General features: G+C 38.1%; 1 protein-coding gene across 21 annotated transcripts in view; it reads left to right on the forward strand.

The window, feature by feature from the left end:
* The window catches only part of PTPRK (protein tyrosine phosphatase receptor type K), a 397,365-nt gene that overhangs the window by 73,581 nt on the left and 300,857 nt on the right, over window positions 1–22,927 (forward strand). For 20 of the 21 annotated variants that reach the window (XM_064649552.1, XM_064649534.1, XM_064649536.1 and 17 more), the window contains exon 2: window positions 12,208–12,330. The exons of the other annotated variant lie outside the window; for it this stretch is intronic. In XM_064649552.1, coding sequence (XP_064505622.1) covers window positions 12,208–12,330 — 123 coding nt within the window. The remainder of the gene's footprint in view (window positions 1–12,207; window positions 12,331–22,927) is intronic. 21 annotated transcript variants of the gene reach the window in all.

Raw genomic sequence — 22,927 nt, forward strand, 5'->3', positions numbered from 1 at the left:
ATAACTGAAAAGACATTGTGAAAACATAGGCACATAATACTTGCACAAGTTCTAGTTGAACGTGTAAATGACTTGTCTAACTTGGAAAAAAAAAAGCTAGTGCAAGAGCGAATTGTGAGACTTATTTTTTTAAAACTTTTTTTCTCCTAAATGTTCTGTAAGACTTTTTAATTTCTGCTATGACCCTCAGGAGATGGAAAAGTAGAACCATACATGATTTCTGGATGTGGCTTATAACATTGTGCAGAAATGATCAGTATTCTTGTCTAAATGTTCTTCCTTCTAACTCTTGAATTACCTTTTAATTACTATTTAGCATCAAGCTAAATTTTATGATATTTTCCTGAAAATATTTAATTCAGCCTTAAAATCTTAACTCTGAGTGGCAAATATATGCTCAGAGTAGTTCTGTTACACTATCAGTGTCTACCAGGACAGTTTTCAGCCATAGTTTTTGTTGCACTTGACTTCTGTGCAATGTATAGCATAAAGGGATAAGTTTTCACTTATGTGCTGAAGCGGTAAGATTATCAGAATAGTTTCTGTGTTCTCCTTACTCTGCTTTGGGCAGTATGCCTTCAGGACATGGACAGATGATTGGCTTCAAAATGCTACAACTGCAATGCACAGTCTAAAGTTGGTTTCATCTAACCTTCAGGCTTTCACCATTTTATAAAGCCACCCCAGTGAGAATGTTTCTCTGTTTAAGAAGTGGAGAGATTAAATACAACTTGAATCTGCTTGAAAAAATACTATAATACAGTTAAGTATTCTTGTAATAGTTGGTTCTATTGAAACTCAAGTACAGATTTGCAGATAAAAATACGTGTTTCAAGTGCTTGTGTTCAATTTCCTGGGAAGTCATAAAATAACATTTTCTTTCTTTGTTAAATTGCAGTAAAAATACAACTACTGTAAATATTTCTACCCTAAAATAGTGATTTCTTGCTATAAGTTTACATGCCTCTTGCAATTTCTATGTAGACAATATTTTTTATTGCACAAGTAAAGCTAAGTTTGATAAGCTTTGTCCAAAATTATGTCATGACTTGTGCTGTTGGTTCATCAGAGGTCTTGTTGAGGACCAAATCTGATGAGAGGAGAGGCACATTATTTGCTTATGTGCACAATTTTGTATGTTAAATCAGTTCGATAGCAAGTAATAATTTAGCCACAAAAGGAAGAAAGCAAGCTGTTAGCATCTTCTTTTTCTGTATGTGTGCCTTGGATGTGTTAAACATCTTTGCTGTCAGATTACTGTCTCTCATATAATCTACCTAAGATATTTTCCCTACAGTCTATGAAATATTTTGATAAATCTTACTTTGTTGAAGAATGAAGTAACACAAAAAATAATACAAAAAGTAGCATGTGAAATTAATCATCCATTTGACATTCATTTGATTCTGTAGGGCACCTGTAATGAAAGATTTGTAAGTTTAAAGAAGAAAGATAAAAGATAAATCTCAATTTCTTTGTGTTTGATGCTCTCAGCTTATTTAATATGAAAACTTTTCATATAATTCTGGTTTTTATCTTAGCTTTTTGCTGATACTTTAGTCCATGTTTATGCATAATATTACAGTGGGCAATGTTGTGCTTGTCTTTGTGATTGAATAAAAGGTGTTAAAATCAGTAACGATGTGTAGAGCTTCATTTTGATACCAGGGAAAGTATGAAGTATTCCTGAGAAAAGTTTGAGACAGCATTTTAATAGGAGATTGTGCAAGGAGAACCTAGAGAAGGACAGACTGGTCCATCTAGACTCGATTCACCTGGGAAGGTGATGAAACAGCTCATCCTTGAAACCATTTCCAGGCACATGAAGGGCATTAGGACATCATATTGTCTGTCTAAATATCAGTAAGGCTGTCGACACTGTCTCCCACACAGGGAGGTCCCTCGAAGCATTGGGAAACACTTTTTTTCTTTACTGTCTGGGTAACTGAGCACTGGTGCAGGTTGCCCAGGGAAGTTGTGGAATCTGTTCTTGGAGATATTGTCTGGACATTGTCCTGGGCAAGTGCCTCTAGGTGGTGCTGCTTGAGCAGAAGGTTTGGACGAGATGGCCTACAGCAGTCCCTTCCAAACTCAACTGTTCTCTGATTCTGTAGATTGGGGGGGCAGTATATCTTAAATTTGTTATTTATTGGTCTGTTTCTCTAAATCTGGGAGCTTAACTGTTTCCTATGGGTGTAGAAACCTTCACTGTGTTTTCAAAATACGTTTACATTGTTCTTTTTTCTAGACTTTCTTTCATACAGTTGGATTGCATGAAAAGATATGCCAGATATTAAAGTACTTACAACTTTTCTAGAGAAACTAGAGCAGTAACTGCACTTCTGATACAAAAGGATTTGGCTTTTATTTTAGCAGTGCCTGTATGTGTGAAGATATATTTTTAATCTCAATATTGCACATTGCCCCTCTCATTCATGTGCCTGAGTTGTGTGATTCACTGCTAGCTTAATTCTTTATGTACCTTGATGTCATTTCTTGAAAGATCTCTTCTGAGAGGTTCTTGTCATCCTCTTGTGACTCTGGATTTATACCATGACCGAACTCTTCAATCATCTCTCTACCTTCTTGGACTTATCTCCTTCTGAGGCTTCAGAAATGACCTTTTGTAACAGCTTCTGTCATTTTCAACATCAGAGCTTTTTCCATTCCTTTGCATTTAATTTGATCTTCCTTTTTGCATGACCATTTAAAATTTTATGCATCTTAGCTCACCTCCCCTTAGGAAGTCCTCAGCTTTCATGTTGGCCATATTCCTTTTGTGCTCTGTGCCCCTGTGTTCCCTGAGCTCCTTTTATAGTTCAGTCTGTATAACTTATGTACTCATCTCTCATTTACACATTTGTCTGGCTTCTGCACTGATGTTGTGGTGACGGGTTTGTTTGTTGTCCTCAAAGGAGAAGACTTCTTTTTTTTGTAAATAGCTGTTCCTATTGTCTTGCTGGAAACTTTTGCTTTTATCTGTTGAATGAAGTTTTGATAGTTGCTATCGAAAGAGGTGAGTTCTAGAACAAATTTAAATAACCTGTATTTTCCCCTGTCACCTCGTTTTATGGTTAAACTGTCAAAGCTGTAATACGGTGGCCAGTCTATTTTTCAGGCCTGCTTTTGTGGTTGAGTTGCTGATGTGATTAGTAGAGATAATAGTTGAGCTTTAAACTTATTTTTTCTAAGTCCTTGTTTCAGCTTTTTTTTTTCCCCCTTGGAGAGTAGGTTGCAAAATAACCTTGTATTCAATCTGTAGAAAATTTTGTGATTTAATTCAATGTAATGTTTGTAGGGCTGTCTTCATTCAGCACTCCTACTGAGTTTAATCATGTTCTTATCCATTACCTTTTAACAGCATAGTGTGGGAACGTTTAGGAGAAATGCCGGAGACTGATATCTACATAAGATTTTCTATAAATAAGCACCAGCAGTGTCTTGAAAAAGGTGTTGTTTTCAGGAGCATCATTGTAAGACCACATATCCATAAATAAAATAATCAAAGAGATTAATTTATTTTTGGAACTCTCAATTGTGTCCTCGAAGTCACAGAACTTGCTTGCTGATGTTGTAATTACTACTGGTATAGTTATGAAAATATTTATTACTTTCAAGTACATGATTCCACCCCTCAATCCCCCAATTATTTACATTGAAGTGCTGTAATTTGTTGTCACCAGTGCAATTGGCTGGAAGTTTGCCCAGTGCACTGGAGGCATACTGAAGCTTGCAGTTTATAAGTTGAAATACGAAATAGTTTTGGTGTTCGGTGGATGCTGTAACTTGTATACTGATGAAGATCTGTTCATCATTTCATGAAACTCTTGATTCTCCTCAAGGTTTCAGAAATATCTTGTGAACTGAAATGGAAATTGTCTTGGTAGCTTCAGTTATATAATGTGATCTGCATATGCAGGGCTGTTTGCTCTTTGCTGCCTTGCCCATGCCAAGGAAGGGTGAAAAAGACATTAAGCGACTGTGACTTTTCACAGCTACCTGTTGTCACCTCTCCAGTAAAGAACAGAAAAACTCCTTTTCCCTGGAGAGCAAGAGGAAATTTAAAGACACTTCTGTTTAGATTATGTTTTGCTTAGTTGGAAACTGAAGGACACGTAATGGAGACTGATCTTTTCTCTCTTTCATCTCTTTCCTTTTTTCATCCTGTTCACTGCTGGTAAAGCATGGAAAGATTTCCTCTTGCCAGGGAATATGAAGCTTTTTGAAATGGTAGATTTCAAGTAGAAGCCTTTTCCAGGCCTGTTATATGTAGAGAAAGGTTAATTTAATAGAAGAAATCTAATAAATGGCATGGTAGACCACATGTAGTTGTGAATCTTCATGCTCTCCCAAAATTTGGACTTAGGCTAAATACTGGGATTCATAGTGATATCTTACCCTGAAGAGTACAGGAAAGGATGTCCACCTGAGGTTTCTTGCAATTTTGGTAACTTGTAGCTAATAATTATCAAGTTCCCATCTTTCCTTTCTAAAATAAGCTACTACATGTTATTAATAAGGAATATGGAAGACAGAAAATGGAAAAATTATGCATGGATAAGACTCGATTATGAGCTGTTTAGCATTCTTTTCCCCCTTCTCCTTGATTATGGCATTCCTTAATGGCTACTGTGGGGTGGGATTAGTTTTTAATGTCAAGGTGATTTATAGTATGTAATGATTTAGGGAGGGTTTTGCCCACTTCCTCTTCAGAAAAAAATATAATTATGGGGCTATGTAGATTAGTTGACTGTTCTAACAACACCAACAAAAGCCCTACAATGAAACTAAAGTCAAGTTAATTTAGGAATAATTGGCTGTATTTCCTATTAAACTCTTGGTGTTTACATTCCATTGATGCTAGTGGGCAAGACTTGGAGTTCCATGTTCAAGTTACTAAGCTAAGAGGGTGATTAAAACTTAGTGAGAACAAGGCTAGAAAAAGTTTAAAGTGTTTTTAGGTAATTGAGTTTACTTGACTTTTATTGCTGTTACCTGTAATCAGTTGTTTTTTGTATAATGAATTCTAGTACTACAAAATAAGATACCACTGCAAAGAAGATAAATATTCTTAGTATTTAGTATGACCTCTCCCTATAGGGAAGGAGAATCTGTAATTTTCCTGAAGTGCAGCTATTTTCATGGTTATTTTTTTAATATTAAGTGATGTCTCTGACCTTCTGCTTTTTTAGATGCCATAGGTTGTTTCAGTGTTACATTTCGGTAGGTAGTACTTAACACAAGCCTTTCAACATAAGTCATTAAAACTTATTCTCAGACTGCATTAAGAGCAACTCATAGTATATTCTTAATAGGTGTCTGAATGCTCTGCAGTCAAGGTATTTTAAAATGCTTGTAACAGAAATAACATAGTGCCTTTAGAAGATGAAAACATCCTGTGCTTCAAGGTGCACTGTAATATAAACAGGTAAATTAATGTGGTAGGTGGGCAATTTTTTTAAAAGCAGAACTTGTTCCTGGATATATATGACTGAAAAGAGACCTGCTATAGCACCTTTATGCTTTACAACCTTTGAATTCACCCATCCATGTGAGAAGAAAAAAAAAATTTTCACAGGACTTTTACCTGACATCCCAAATAAACATAATTTTGTACTGTGTTCTTACCATGGAGCTATCTACTTTGATAGATTTAGAGCTAGTCGTTATACTTTTACAACAGGTGGTGGAGAAAAATAAAAGCATGCTCCTGAATAAAAGGAGCAGATTGTTCTAACTAGTCATTTGAGCTGAATAAGAAAAGAGTATATGCGACACCTTCGTACATGGAGGCCCCAAAAGAAACCACTGGTAGCTGAGCCTTGTGCCGACAGAATATTGTTGTATGCCTGTAGTACAATTCTTCTCTCATGCTAGTGGTTTGGGGTTCTTTTCTTTCTCCTGTATTGGTGATCTGTAGTGGATGAATTTCTGGGCTTATAACCAGCTCCTTAAAATGGAGGAGCATGAAATTTAAGATATTCCTAGTGTATTTTGCATTTTGTTTAACACCAGTAGTAGTCAAATAAAAAACAGATCTCAGAAATAAACTGTAAATTTGTGTTCTTTCAGTTGTTGTTCTATAGATGTCATTCTATTGCTGAAAAAAACTCCTTTGTAATGCTGATATGTTATGGAACTCAATAATGAAGAACACTCCTAAAATGTAAATATGAAAACTGGCATGCAGAATTTTTGGGTGTTAATTGGGAATAGTGTCTTTTATCTAGAAATCAGTAGTCTCCAGGGCAGCATCCCTATAATACTATTCATAATAAATATTATGGGTATCTTAAATTTAATTTAATATTGTTGTGCAACTGACTGTTACTATTCTAAATAGTAGAAGCGACATAATCTCTAGGAAGGGTAGTGAGAACACTGGAATTGTTAGATAAAGATCAGTAATTCTAATTCAGAATAAATTTTACTTTCTGTCCTGAGCCGATGAGCTAGGAGGTCACAATAAAATTGTACTGGGCATCCATTGATCAGTGGTAGTTACTGAGACGTGTTTCTCCTAGTCTTAAGCATATTTATATTTTAACCTGGTGGGGAAATGATCTGTTTAGCTCTTCTTTCATGGGTTGGTGAAAAAGGAGGTAGGATAAATCAAAATCACAGGCTAGTGTCAGTACTGAGTGTTGCTGCTAAGGAAATATGTTAGCATTTTAAAAAAATGTAATTTGACTTCAAATTCAAGCATATTTAAAAAGCTTTGTATAGGTATACTGTGTTTGTGTGACAAGGTTTTTGTGGCTGGGGGGGGTCACAGGGGTGGCTTCTGTGAAGAATAGCTAGAAGCTTCCCCTGTGTCTCATGGAGCCAATACCAGATGGCTCTAAGACGGATCTGCTGCTGGCCAAGACCGAGTCAGTCAGTGACAGTGGTAGCATCTCTGGGATAACAGATTTAAGAAGGGAAAAAGTTTATGTAACAACAATGGCAGCCAGGGAGAGAAGGGAGAATATGTGAGAGAAAAAACTCTGCAGACTCCAAGGTCAGTGAAGAAGGAGAAGGAGTTGCTCCAGGTGCTGGAGCAGAGATTACCCTGCAGGCCATGGGGAACATCCCCCTGCCATCCATGGAGGTCTGTGGCAGAGCAGAGATCCACCTGCAGCCCCTGGAGGACCCCACAGAATATACCCAAAAGAGGCTGTGACCCCACGGGGAATGCCCATGCTGGAGCAGTCTCCTGGCAGGACTTGTGATCCTGCATGGGACCTACATAAGAGCAGTTTGTGAAAAACTGCAGCCTGTTGGAAGGCCTCATATTGGAGAAGTTTGTGGAGGACTGGCTTCCAGGGGAGGGACCCCATGCTGGAGAAGGGGAAGGGTGTGAGGAACCCTGCCCTTGAGGAGAAAGGAAAGGGAGAGAAAACATGTCATGAACTGATCACAACCCCCATTCCCTGTCCCCCTGCGCCACTGAGGGCCAGGAGGTAGAGGAAATCAGGAGTAAAGTTAAGCCAGGAAAAAAGGAAGGGGTGGGGAAAGGTTTTTTAAGATTTCATATTATTTCTCATTACCCTACTCTGATTTGATTGCTAATAAATTAAGTCAAGTCTGGTTTGCCTATGATGGTAATTGGTGTATGATCTTTCCCTGTCTTTATCTCGACCCATAGGTCTTTTATAATATTTTTCTCTTCCTTGAGGAGGGGAGTGATAGAGCAGCTTTTGTGCTGGACACATGGTGTCCAGCCAGGGTCAACCCACCACAAATAGATGATGTGTAAACCTTGACTATATGATCTGTATTAAATTTAGTTTAATTTTGGGGATTTTATGATTAATTTTAAGATTGAATTTAGATTAATCTTGATGACCTTGTTAGTTAGTAGAGCTTTAATTTATTTTCTGAGAGTTCAGTGTGGGATATTAATCTTTCTTTTTATAATGAACATTTAAGATTCATTATCTTTTATAAATGAAAATGGACATGTAGGCAGGAAATTTTTTGAGGCTAGTATGATTTATCACTTATCTTTTAGAAGGACATTGAAGAGGAATGTGTGAGTTCTAGGTCTGTTTAATCTGAACAGCATTTAACCTAGTGAAGAGCTGTTAAACCTAGTGAAGCTTGTGGGAAAAGATAATGGATACAGTGAATTGTTGATTTGCTTGGCTTCTGTGGAATGTAAATGTTTCCCAAATACTTCCTAGGCAACTGAACAAAGTTGATGGACCCAAAATACAATTAGCAGTTGGACAAAATAATCACTTAAAATTCTTTCTGTCTTCCTATCTTACCATTCCAGCTCTTGATGGGGCATTTGTTTCTGACTGACTACCTGATTTTTCTTTTTGTTTGTCTTCCATTGTTGAGGTGACTTGATGGCTGCTGCCACCACTGCAGGTTTGGAAAGTTATGGCTCTGGTTGATGCTGCCACATCTGGCTCTTCTGGGCCATATCCTGATGGCAGTGTCATTTGAAAGGAGGAGGTGCTGCTGGCTCCCTTGCATCCCAGTCCTTAGGCTTACATCAGGGTTCTGAGGTCAGACCAGTCTGGTGTATTGCTGCTCCTGCCACCTTTTTCAGAAAAATGATATTAGAAATCTAAGGTAAATGTGGATTTAGGGAGTGCAAGCTCCAAGAGCATTTGAATGTCAGCAGTGTGTGCTTCCAGCCAGGAGATTGAGCAGAGGTGCACAAATCACTGTGGGGTGATGTGTGTGTTGGTAGGTATGCATAAATTCAAGTAGCAGGGTATTATTGAAGATAAATTTCAGGTTACACATCAACTGTAGCTAAAGGAATGGGGTGGTGATATGTAATGGGACAGTGGTTGGTAGTGAAGTACCTTTTTATAGAATTTTGGGGGATATTAGAAATGGCTTAGTAGGAGATGCCTAACTTGTCATTTGTAGTATATTAGCAGACTGTTGTCAAAACGTTGGGCAACAAATATGAGTGGGTATTTGAGTTCAGTTGCTGAACTTCGCTGGGAGGTAGTAAACGTTCATCAAGCTGATCCACTTTCTTCTCTGAGCAGCACTGTTACATTATTGCGGAGAGTGGCCCAGTAGCTGAATTAGGTGCTAATAAGTCCTGACCTACAGTGTACTTTTGTCACATGTGATTTTATGTTTGAGTGGTTCAAGACTGATTTAAAATGTATATGGTTTTGAACAAATGACTGGGAACAAAATATATCACTGCAGGTTTCGCTCACCCACCATCTCTTCTCCTTGTGTTTTCCACACAGCATGTTACACTACATTTGTCTCTTAGTGCTTGGAGTTACCGGAATAGCACTCAGGCAATTGACTGCTAAAACAGAGAAAGGGATGTCTGAATCTGCTCATGGTTTAAGTCATAAGGAGTAGTCTGCAGAGGGTTTAAAATGCTTGGTTTGACTTGTGTTATACTGGATAAATCACTGCGGCATTGGCTGTTACCTTACTTGACTTGGAATATCTTGGTATGTTGGTAAGAGGAGGTAGTGTGCTTCATGAGAGGAAGCCATTGGTTTGAGCAGTTGTTACAGGGTTGATTTTGTAGTGGGTTGATAATCTGTACTGATAAACTTTGCTCATGTGCCTGTGATAAATGCACACTTTGCTTGTTCTGTGGATGCAGCCATGATGTGCACACACGGAGGTTTGAATTGCTTGCTGTGTATTAACAGGCACATTGTTATTGCTAATCAGAACCCTGATAACTAAAATTAATAGTGGGTACAAAGACAAGCAATTAAGGACATTCATCTTCCAGATGAGTCTAAAAGATTCATTGGTAGTTTAAATTTATATACTGAGGGCACTTAAACCATTAAAAAGGGTAATGGGTGCCCTGCAGGCATGTGCTTCAAAGCCATATGTCATTTTGGTGCTGGGACATCAGACTGATAACTTCCCTTTAAGGGAAACTGCTATTCATTTATCAATTAAATGTTGAAGGAAAAGTACATTTTTTGCTGTAAAGTGATCATAGAAGTGTATCGTAAGCTAAATCAAAACCCAAGATTTATGTTCAAAGCCTTTTGAGCTTTATCATAATATATGTTAATTAGAAAAGTCTCTCAGTGGTAACAGAGGGCACTGGAGTTGAAACTTTGAAAAGTATAAATGTTTCTTTGAAGCACAAATATTTCTCTTCCTGTGCCTTGCAGTCTTTGACAGTGATGTAGTAACCAACTTAGTACAGAACATGAAATGTTGGGTTTTTTTCTGCTGTTGCTGTTGATGCTATGCTTATGTTGTCACAAGGTGATGTTTGAGCAAGTTTTTTAACATAGAGGTGAAAATGAAATTTTAAGGTTTTACAGGACAAGGTTTAGCATGAATTTTGCTACAGTGTAGAATTTTCATTCTGTCCTGATGTTGTCCTTGCCAGCTGAAGCAGTGGTTAACATGTAGTTCTGGGAGTGCCTGGGAATGTATCTGGCAATGGTTTTTGGTGATGCAGGGATTAGCTAAAACTTGGTTGTGTCATTCACTCAAAATAACAAAAACTTTTGCAGATTTCTGTGAACTATTTGAGTTGTCCCTAACTGAAGATGAAACAATCTCGGTGTGGGACACAGTATAGATTTGCTTATGAAATTTAGGAAATTTCCCCTTCCCTAAATACGAACACTGTTTGTACAAACTCTCTTCCTGTTACGAGATATTTGAATATTCTGCTTTGCATAGGTTAAAATTATTTTTATTCTCAATTTGGTGATGTGCATGCCCATTCCTCCTTTCCTTTTTCTCTGGCCTTTCTGAGTTCCAGACCGTGTATTGTCTTGTACAGAGGGCAGAAATGAGCACAGACTGTAGTTCCTGATGACCCTCAATCTCCCCTTTCCCACCTCCAGTCTATTTGCCTCCAGACTGTAGTGTGAGCTGGTGAGAGCCTGGCAAGCATGGGAGGGGGTTGGCGACTGGTGCCATGGTGGTGACTCATCTTATGGCGACATTAGAATTTATTGTAATAAGGGGGTTTTGTTTGTTCTTGGATCTCGCCGTACTTGTCCCATATTTTGTATTAAAAAAGTTAGACAACAAAGTCGATGCAAATGCCCCTATTATTCTAGAAGTGTCTTAACAAAATCAACTGTTGTTGTGGCTAGAGTTGTTAATTGGGTTTATATGCTCAAACTACTGAGGACAGGGAGAAGATGCAAGAAATATCCCGCATGATTTCCAAGAATTCTCTATAATCTAATTCTTGAGTTATTATATAACTGCTTTCTGGATTAAAAAATGCTGCCTAAATAATGATGAATGCACTGTGTTTTCTCTTTCACTCTCTCCTGCTATTGCCTTTTGGTTTTGAGCAGGAGGAGAAAACTCGAGGGCTTTGTGCCATGCATATAGAGATAACAGCTGCTGCAGAATTGTATGCATGATATCTGTATTTTCTCGCCTTTATGCTCTGCTCTTTCTTTGACCAGGCTCTTTTGATTCCTTTGTTTCTTCCTTCTCAAACGTGGATCTGTTTCTGTGATCATCGTACTTTCGTCTCTCTTTTCCCCAACCTACTTAATGGCCTTGAGTTAAGAATGCAATAAAAAACTTACTGAATCAGACAGAGCAGACATTACTGTGTTACATGGGAATTCTGGATTTTTTTCCTCCCGTCGTTTACATTCCTCCCATTCTTCTTTCTTCCTGTCACTTCTCGGCTTTTGTTGTAAGGTTTTCATATCCATTGTTTGTGTGACCCTGAAAAAATGCTTTGTTCTGTTATGCTAGACTGATTTAGTAAAGCAAGATCTCCATTCTGCACAAATTATTACACTTCTAAGTAAATTTTAATTATTTTGTCTGACTGTTTTGGGGACAATATTTATCCTTGTTGCTGGTGTTTGGACTGCTTATACTTTCAATGCTTCAGAATTTTTGATTTTCATCTATCATTTTTGAGCCTGGTCCATTATTTTCAGTTTCCCCTGTGGTTTATATAATGTGTTGCTTTTTGTCACACAGGCATTAGGGTAGATTTCAGTTGGATTGGTGACTTCAGGCTGTGATCTGCCCTGACAAAAGGTGCTCTTGAGGGAAATTGGTTACACGAGATAGTGATGTTTTTACAAAAGAGAGAAGAACACTGATGGATCAGCTGCTTGCAGTTTTTAGCTTTGCACAGGCAAGCCTGTGAACTGTGGCACAGTCTGAGTGGACACTGTAGTTGTGGTGGATCTTGGAGGAACACCTCTGGTTGACTCTTGGAAGATCTCTGCTTTTAAGTAAACTAATAACAAGTTTCTTCCCTAGGGGGATGCACGTTCGATGATGGTCCTGGGCCCTGTGACTACCACCAAGACTTGTACGATGATTTCGACTGGGTACATGTCAGTGCTCAAGAGCCTCACTATTTACCACCTGAGATGCCTCAAGGTGAGAAACCCCACAGATACTGAAGGGATAAGTTACTTAAGAAAGTACTTAAGTGCACTTAAGTGCTCAGAGCCTCACTGAATATGGCCTTGAGGCCATTCTCTGTGATATCCACTTGAACCTTGATAATGGAGGTAATAAAAAGAAACAAAGATAATAAATATAACAGTCTTTGTAATTGAGAAGCCTTCTTAGATCAAGTCCCCCTTTAAAGTTTGGGGGACATGGGGAAGGGAAAAAAGAAACCATAACCATCTCTTTTTGTTCTGTGTGGAATTCCCATTGATGCACAGTCAAACTCTGCTTTTTATATGACAGCTAAGATATCAATTCAATTATTCAGGTAAGCATTAGAATAAATGCAGGAAAAAGGAATACACTATTCCTTTCTTCCCTTCCCCCAACCCTTATCATCTGAAGGTAATCAGAAAAGCTTTGATTTATGGAAATATTGCTGTTGTTAATTACTATTTAGGACAGGTAATGAATAACTGAAGAGGTGCAGTCTACATGACCTTGCCTGCTCACCTTTGATGAACAGCTTAATCGGCGCTTCCCAGACAGCATGATATGCTGAGAGAATGAAAGCATTTGAAATTCAGCTACATTTTCCAATTAATAATACATTAAGTAATTAATCATGCAGAGGAGGAAAAAAGGTCATGGCTATTTTATTTGTATCTAAAAGGTTTTGTGAAGTGAGGTACGTGTGGAGAAGGAGTGGGAAATGTTGCCACACAGAAGTAACCTCACCTCTGCACCATTCCTTCCCCTGTTTTTTATGTATTGTTGTGTATTATTAATGGTGGTTGTTCTGTGAAATTTTACTTCTTAGCTGCTGACTAGGTGGGTTCTCCCTGCTTTGGAGTCACTGATACTCCAGTGACAGCAGCTGTTACCATGCCCAATATCTTGCAAAATATGTTCACTGAACAAGATCCGCACTTATTTAATGGTCTTCTTGGTGCTTCAGGTTTGCATAAGCAAAAATAAATTTAAAGCCTGAAGCCTCAGCATTTGTGATGGTCTTATATTAAAAAAATCAAAACAGTATCTCCACTGGGAAGGCTGAAATTAGTTACTTTTCAGGTTGCATTTTTCAGAGCCTACATGGTTTTTCTAAAGGTTGGAGGTATCTTAATTGTGATGGAAGCACCATTTTGTAAAAAAAAAAAATAAATTTGGTATTCTCAGTCCTTAGACGCACCTTGTATAGGAAGAAGAGCAATTTGAGGAATTGTAATTTGAATGAATCTAAATGACAAGATAGTTTCTTCTTGCTTATCCCAAATAACATACCTGTCATCCTTAGGCAGTTTTCAGAGTTAAATGACACAGTGCTCTCTGGCATGTGGTTTCTGTTCAGTTCTGCTACAGATTCTTTTTCTCAGAGTGTAACATGTGAACTCTTTCAGAGGAAGTTCTTTTCTCACATCTATATGTGAAATTGTGGGTACTCAATAAAATCTAGCAGAATAATGGAATGTTTCAGAGATAGTCCAAAACAGATACAGAAGAAGCTCTGATGATTATTTTTTTTTTTCCTCTGGTTAGAATGCTAGATTTCTTGTACCACTGTTGATAAGTTTGGTTTTCAGTATCTGAGATCCAGACTAAAACTGAGCAGTCTCATCTGGCAAGCTGCCTTTAAGAAGTTCACAGTTCCCAGATTCTGAAGATCTATGCCATATCTAAATATTTAAGTTCATTTGTGTTTGAAATAGCATGGCTTTAAATTAAGTCTAAAAAGGTAACATGGTTCTAAAATGAGTGCTGAATTCCTTCAGTGGGTCTGCAGGAAGTGGAACAGCAAGAGGTTCAGGCAAAAGCAGAAGGGAAATAAGTGTGTGCAGTCATCTGCTGTGCAGTGTTTTAACATTGCTGACGCTTCCTGATTACTGTTGAAACTGTAGGTTCAAAAGGCTTCTACTGCTCATGAAGAAGTTATCCAAGTAGAATAAGATGTGGAATGAAGGTATAGGTGAAATTATAGGTATAGTATTATAGGTATAGGTAAAATTAAACTACTGCTTTTTCACTTTGAAAAATGCTGTGTTTTATAACCTGTAGAAGCCAGGAATCTTCTAGGGACCACTTTTTCAGTCACTGAATGAGAGCAGAGAAAGAAAGGGGTACCCAGAAAAACTAAGCAGCAAAGAAACTGAAGTCCATGGGTAGGGACTGTTTTCTTTGCACCTCTTCCTTTCAGGCTCTATAATACTTCAGCTAGGCACAAAGCTCCTTAATGTATGTGCTGGTGTTCTCTCCATGGACACCCTTTGTAGTGTTTGGAGCCTTTGTCTTTTACATCTCTTTGGAATACAATGTGATGAGGGCTTCTTGTATAGATTAGTCTCGAGAGGAGCACTGTTTTGCCACTGTGATAGAAAGATAATACCAGTACAGTGAGTATGCTGCTTTCAGGGCTCTAACTTTACCAGATTCACACAGAAGCATTGTAGTTATAAAGGATTATACTCAATTTTCAAATGTCAATTTTCAGTCTTCAGTACATTCAGAAAGTCTTATTAAAAAACCCCAAATCCAAACAACAAAAGACCCCAGAATAAAAACAGAGAAAAGGACATATAAAAGAAAATAGGAAAAGGGAAAAAAATGAAAATTGTTAATGTTTTAGCAAGTGCTAAATTGACAAGTGCTAATGTTTTACTTTTGATTCAAGGAGGGATAGTGGTTTAAATCAATGTTGTGCTTTGGAGAGGGATGATAAATCATTGGAAATTTCAGACCTAATGGCATGTGTTTCAGAGTGCTATGAAAATATGAAAACTTGTCCTAATGGAAAACATTTTGCAGGTGTAGCAATAGTAAATGCTATTGGAAAAGCAAGTGTAATTACCTCTGAGTAATTAATGCAACTTCAGATTTTTTTTTAGACTGACCTACATGGTATTTCTCAAGTTGTGAGCTGAGGCAAAAGCCACTTATCTTCTGTTACAGGAAAAATAAATGTAGTACATAGTGATTAATTTCAAAATAAAATGAACACTCAGAGCAGGTGCTTGTGTACAGCTTTAATACCAACTTGTAAATTGTCTGAACTGCAGCTTACACTATAAAACCTTTGGATTACTTACTAAGACCTTGGAAACCACCTGATTTCCAACATTAGCTTTCTAAGAGCATATAAAAGTGACCATGCTAGATCAAGCTAAAGGTCTGCTGCTTTTGAGTATAGTCATTAGCAGTTGCCTAGGGAGAGTGCAAAGGTAGGACAAGTGAGTACTGATCATGCCCTGACTGCTCTCCTACTTCCCAACTGTTTGGCATTTAGGAATGTTCTCAACTAGAAACAGGCTTTATAAGTGATATTCTCAATGTCCTGTCAGTTTTGTCTTACTGTGTGTGGTTTCCTTGAAGCCTTCTCGTATCTGCTGTGTCATAAAACAGAGTGCCAGGTTTTGTTATGAAACATGGGGAGATGCAGCTCTTCTTACTTGTTTTGAACTTGCACATGACTTCTGTTTGATGCATGTTGGCTTCTTGGAAGGAAGTGAGCAAAACTGAGTACTAACTGTCTTCTCCAACCCATTCAGATTTGTTTAAATACCTTTTAAATAAAAAACGCACCCTTCTGCGGGCATCGTTCAAGCTCGAATGGTCCAAGATGATTGAGTTGTTCCCTATGTGGAAGTGGTTCCACAACTGTGGATTTGCATTTTGTGTGAGGCAAGGTTGGTAACCAAATGTTACATTTTTATAGACATGATGACAAAAATGAAGTCCAAGCATTTAACTGGTGGTCTTTGTACCTCTAAAATAAAACATTTTCCAGATATTGAAGCTAACCCTTTAAAGCATGTATTATGTTTTCATGCGTATGATTTTTATACATTATACTATACAAGATAGAAATTAGAGAATGTTATTAAGATGAAATCCAATTTTGTTTATGGATATTTTTAAGTTATTTTAGGGGATTATTCATGGTGCACGGATAACTTAATTTTGCAGAAGACAAAGGAAATAATAGTGCTTTCTTATACCACTGGGGATGTGCAAAGGGGGATTTTGTCCATATTATTAATATGTTTACTGATGGTTTTACCCTTAGATAGAGAAGATGGTTTATTTACTCAGTTTGGTTTGCCTGTTAAAAGCAACATTATTCTGAGGCTATGCAAGGTCAGGGCATGAGAGCCTGTAATAGGCTGTATGATGAAGAACCACTTAATGAAGGACTTTTTTAATGTAAGGACTATTACCCTCCTGGTTACCAATGCATTTTGAAGAATGTCTAAATTACAGTGGACAGTACTGACATGCTGAGATGGACATCTTGTTTCCGATCTCTCGGATAATGTACCTGAACTGGATGTGTGCTATTTTTTTTTAAAATGGTTTTCTAGAAATCTGAGGAAACTAAATTTCTAGGAGCGGGGAAAGTTCTTAGGTGCACTTGTCATCTAGCATGACTAAAGGGGAACAGATTAAGTCTTGAAAGATATTCCTTAGTATTATGGTGTTTTGCAAATGCAAACTTTATTTACAGTGAAGAGTATTGCAGAAATAATTTTCTATTTTGCAGAAATTACACATGACCTTACATGCTGCCCTATTAAAGAATAAGACTAAATTCACTACTCTGAGAAAAAGGAAAAGAAACAAAACAGTCCTGAAAAGTAAAACATCATATATTCTGGTTTAGGCTGATGTCTAGGGGTCCCTGGTAGAAGACTGCACAGTTATTTCAGAATCGAGAATGTATACAGTGAAAGGTACTGGAGATCGGAGGAAGTATGTTGACAAGTAACCTTAGGCCACACTTCATGGTAATTTCTTTTTTATGGTCTTTGGGTAGAATGTCTGACTGCTCATTACCACATCCTGTCATTCCCAGAGGCATTTTCATGTTTCTTCCTTCTCCCAGTTGCTCTGTTGTGCATGTGGATTGAAAATAATAACCCAGGGAAAAAAAGGAGTATGCAGCATGGGTCAGTTCATTAGCACAGTTAGTTCATTGTACAGCTGTAAAAAGATTTATGCTCGTATAGATGATGAAGACCTTGGGAGCTGGTTGCATAGGTGGGTATAGGGGTTGTGTAAACCTCTGGGGTGCCTAAAAGAAATATGAAAATTACACCCTCAGATTTACATGGAACTTTAATGTTCCTGTACAAATAGTTTTGAGTATTTATTGTGATCTAAAAGGTCAGTTGTGCTCTATTTAAATTCTGCCTTGTACAGAAAGGAAATAACTTCTGTGTCACCCACATGACCCAAAATGAATTTCAGCACAGACCAGTGTAAGTGTTTATAAAATGTATAAATGAGAAAGGGGAGCCAGAAGGTCACGAATTTTGTGTTTTAATATAGATTTCATATGAATGTAACTCAGAAAGGAAAGCTGTAATGTAAAGGTTATATAGATGAGACTTTTCGCCTTTTACTTCACTTAAACTTGAATTTTTTTTCCTGTAAAAATGAATCCACCAACTCATGAATAAATATGAATTATGTGGATGTGTATGGGTACAGTCAGACAAAAGCTAACTGGGAACCAGTGTCTGGTGAAAATAGTGTGTTTCTTGAGGCATGGAAAAGATTGGGAGCTCATCAGGAGGAGAACCCTCACCATGTCCCAGGTTACTGAGCTCTTCCACTGTGATGCTGTTCCACACATGATGCATCAGTTTGCTGTTTTGCGCTACAGAAGAGTGAAGTTTAAACAGAATGCTTTCTGGGTCTCTTTATTTTAATAGACAGGCAAACAGAGGTTACCAGTCCACGGAGCAGTTGGAACTGTATTTTGAAGATTTTGCTGCTCTATGACTTGCATGTTGGTAAAGATCAGAGACTGTGTGCAAGAAAATTTGTTGACTAATCCATAGATTGGCAAATACAATTCAGGAAGGTAGTGGTTTTAGAATTTGATCATTGAAAGTTTATCTGGGTCGTTACATTATGAAATTAATTGCAAAAGCTAGAGTCTGTGTCTGGGGCTGGTAAAAAATTCTGGTTATCTCTTCTTCTTTTATATTTATTTATGTTTTATTTAAGGTGACTGAGATATTTTTTTTTCCTTAGACATCTGAGTCTTCATATACTCCTTTGCCCAAAAAGTTGACTGATATTTATTTCCTGTTTAACTTGTCAATGTACTGTAGAGTTGAATTTATTTGAACTACTTCCTTAATCAGAAAAACATATTTTACTGTTTTTCTTGATCAGTAAGCCTTGTGGTTGGTTTTTTGTCTGTATTATTTGCTAGTAGCATCTTTAACAAAAGGACACCTACCTTGTTAGTCCAGTGCAATTAATGTCTACCCAAAGAACACGTGTAAACATCCTGATGCTATTTGGCTCATTCAATATAGTGCACTATCAATCTATTGACTAATTCCAGATTCCCTGTTGTTCTCAAGTATACTTCACTTGGTATAAAGTGAAGAGAGGAGGGGTGCAGGGAAGGCTTTATAGCTACTACACAGTGTATTAGTGCTTTTGTACATTTAGATAAACCATTTCTTGATCAAGAAATTTAGGCATGGGGTTAGTAAAAGTAAAGTTTTTGTAGTAATAGAAGTGACTTTCACGTATGAGTAACATGTATGCTGGTTTTTCGTGCATTGGCACAGATGGATTTATTCTTTTTCATTTGGGTGATAAAAGATGGAACATTTGAAAAAAGATTTCTTGCTGATTTGCACAAAATTACTTCACCTTCAAGGCCAGCTGTTTTACCTGCTTATCTAGAGTGATATTTGGTTGGTTTGATTTTTTCTTTTCCTCTTCTAAGTTGTAATAATATTTTGTTCAGCTTCTACTCTTCCATCCAATAGAAGCTGTATAAAATGCTGCCTTCTGAGAAACTGTTTGTTCTTTTTCTTTGTTTCTTCTATTTTTTTCCTGGTTCAATATTTGAAGTAAATTAGTATATTATTCTGAATCTGGACTACTAAATTAAAGCAAGGTGAGAAGTCTGTTTGCTATAGATAGAGTTTCAAAGTAGTAGGTTAAACTTGGACAAATTCACCTTTGCCATCCTGGTACCATGAGAGCATTCATAATAGTATTCTTGCTTGTGACACAGCCTTCTGTTGAGTGGTGCAGCTTTCTAGCTTCTGATATTTGTATCTCAAGATGTTCAAATGGTATTGGTCAGCACTGCCAGCAGGAAGAAATGACCAGTCCTGGTCAATGCTTGCCACTCTTTTTCAGGAGCCTGGCCTGTAAGTGGAAGTGTTTCATTGCTCATATGAAATCAGCTGCTGCTTCAGCAATTGTGAATGTCAGTAAGAGGCATTACCGGGAACTGCTGTTTTGGTAGCATTGTGAAGGGTGAACAAAAAGCAAAATGATTCTGTGCTGGCCTTTCAGAATTGAAGGGAACACAAGGTTTGAATAGCACCTTGGTAGCCTGGGAGGTGTTCCAGATTATTTGAGGCATTTAGAGGCATTCAGAATGTGCAAGGCTGGAAGTCCAAAGCACAGCGAGGAGTAGTGCCTGTTTGGTTCCTGCTTGCCTGCATGGAGAAGAGCAAGCCAGCCCTGCTTTTGAGTGTATCTGCCTGTTCTGCCGTTGTCCAACCATCATTTTCCCTCTCAGCCTGCTTGTGTGTGTGTATAGATATATATTTATTTTTTTCTTCTGAAGGTAACAGTAGTTTGCCTTGCCTTCAAGTTTTCTGGGCTATTTTGGAGTGTGGTGGAGCGTCATACCCCAGTTAAAGTACTGCTGCTTCTCACATGGCTTCATTTGGCTCAGAGCATGGGCACGACTCACCCACAGAGCAAGGCATAGGGTCAGCGCATCTGGTGATTTTGAACCCTCTGTTTGGCAACCTTTGGCTAAACCCTTTGATAGAAAATATAAAAATCAGATAACTAGTGTATATGAACTTACTTTATGTTTACATGGCAGCTTCAGTTTGATGCAAGTGTAGGTGTCCTTCCCTGTCCCTATCCACATATGCTCCTATTCTTTAGCTTTGACATTTCTGTAAGTTGCCCTGACTGGAAACCTTATTGCTCTTCTTTCCACTCCCACTCACCTGTGTGCAATTTTTAACAGTCCAATGCATGCCAGATTCAAGCAATAATATAACTACAGCTTGTCATGTAGGAGATATAGAAGAAACCAGGTTAGAAGTAGAGGAAAAAAGTAAAATAGCTTTACTGTTTGGAAGAGGGTAAATAAAAACAGCACCCGGGAACTATTTGGGGAAGAGAGTGAAAAGAAACCCACCATGGTGTATAAAAAAAGTGATGTTCAGACAAGATGGAAAAAAGCTCTGTAATAAAATGAGTAATGTACAGTGGTTGCTAATGCAGATTATTATTTCTGAAGCAGCAAGCTTCAGAAGGAAATGCCATGTCTTTCTGTGAGCAAGGTGCTGTGGTAACCCTTTGTGTGTGGGTACCTCGCGATCTGAGAGACGAATTCTCCTTCCTCGTGTTAATTTCTGACTTTTGTCACATCAGAGGTGAAGCCTCTTAGTGGAAGTGAAGCTGTGAGATACTTTGAATTCACTGTAGAGTAAGGGCATTCCTAATCCCACTTTTAGTACAGGACCTATTATACAACTGAAAACTAATATCTGAATTACCTACAAATCAATAACCTGAGCAGTGACAATCCCAACAACAGAAGAAGCAATGCAATGCAATGCGTATACAAACAAACAGAAAACCTTTAGGATGAGGTGAAATTCAGTAAGCCGCATAATAGCAAAAAAACCCAAAGGGAAGTGATGCTTTCCTCCACGTTTTTCACATACAGTGCCCAAAATTTTCCTATCTGCTTCAATATTGATTTCTGAGCTCCAACCCTTTTGCTGCTCAGCATGTAATTTATGTTCCCTTGTGCATTTGTGGCAGGTCTGTGCTGATGCAGCAGTCATTGATGTTTGTTAATGGTGGCTACAGCTGCAGTAGTAATAAAACTATTATTTTATAGAACAGATTTTGAGTCAACTGAGAAAATTCAAACTTTTTTCTTAGGTTGTGGTGAGCTAATGAAACAATTATATTTAGAAAACAGTAAAATATTTAATTTGGGCATTTGTATCATTACTTCTGCAGATACTTGTTTAAATTGTTGTTACCAAGCTAGTTAGTAAGGCTCGTTTCAGCTCTTTTTTTTTTTCTTCCTTCTTCCCTACCACTCTTCCCCCACCCCTTGTTCCCTGTACCGCCTTTCTACATAGAAATACTTTGAAAAGGCAAATCTGTTCTACTGAGGGTTACACAAACCTCATTTCCAAGCATGTAGGCTGTGAAGAGGCAGTTGCTTAGGTGGTGCTTGTTAAAGAAGGAACAGGTTTGTGTCATGTACAGGAACAGATTCAGTTGTGTTGCTTTCCTTTGCCTTGTATGTGATGTTTGTGTTTGTTTCTGAATCTTACTTAATCATTAGCATGGGTAATGTTGCTGCCACACATACAGTGACATTCAAAGCTGTCCTTCCACCCCCTCCCCCCAAGTCCTGTCTCTGCCTGGAATTGAAAGAGTAATGTTGTTTAGGTATGTTTTAGGGTAGATTTTAGAATATTATTTAGAAATTAAATCCACGAAGGACAAGATCCACTAGAAAAATATTACTTTAAAAATGCAATATATTATTTCATTCCAAAACATGTTGCTTCTGTCCAAAGGTGAGTGGAGTTTTATCGAATTTAAACTGTAGTTAAAATTAGCAAGCAAGAAAACTTGAATTAGATAATATATTTTTAATTTGTTAGTCATTTTACATAGTGTCTATCTTGGAAAACAAATAAACATATTGCCCCCTCCACTCCTGCTCCTTACCCTCCCTCCTCTTCAAAGATTCTTGTCTCCTTCAAGAAGCCATTTACCGGAGCTGTCAGCCATGTCAGGGGCTCAGACAGCCTAGCTATCAAAAGTTCTGTCATCCTGCCTGGTGAAGGCAATGCCTGTGTTTTATAATACTTAGTAAGAAGTTGAGTTTTCCTGCAGGTGTTTGAAACCTCAAACTTCTTTCCTGAGGGAGGTACAAGTTGGAAATATGTCACAGAATATGCTGAGCTGGAAGGGACCCACAAAAATCATCTAGTCCAACCCTGAGTTCTTCACAGGACCATCCCCAAGACTCACATCATGTGCCTGAGAGTATCATCCAAATGCCTTTTGAGCTATGTCAGACTTGGTGCTGTGACCACTTTCCTGGGGAGCCAACCACCCTCTGGGAGCGGGCCGGCACTTGCGTGTGTCCAAAGGGAGATGATGGGTGTTCTACAGGGCAGCCCATGTGTCATGTGGGAAATTCTATGCAGCTCTTCTCATCCCCTCTTTTCTGTTCCTATGCTCACAGTGTCAGTTTGGTTTGCTCTCACTTCCCTATGTAAGCTTGAGCCTGTTTTCATTAAAGACCTAATACACGTTCTGGTTGCTTCAGGGCCTGTTGCTGGAGGAAGCCACTGAGTTTCTTATGAGAAGAAACCTGGGTCTAGATGGTCAGAACTTTGGATATTTAGGTAGTGGCCACATTGCCTCAAGTTTATTGCTTCCCAAGTGGAACGGTCTTCTAATGCACTTGCAGCTGTGCTTGTGTCCCCAAGTATCTCCTTATGTCCTGCAGCTTACCATCCATGTGCTGTGCCCAAGGTGTTATACT

This window comes from Pseudopipra pipra, chromosome 3, assembly GCF_036250125.1.
Source record: "Pseudopipra pipra isolate bDixPip1 chromosome 3, bDixPip1.hap1, whole genome shotgun sequence".
In the NCBI taxonomy this organism is placed as follows: domain Eukaryota; kingdom Metazoa; phylum Chordata; class Aves; order Passeriformes; family Pipridae; genus Pseudopipra; species Pseudopipra pipra.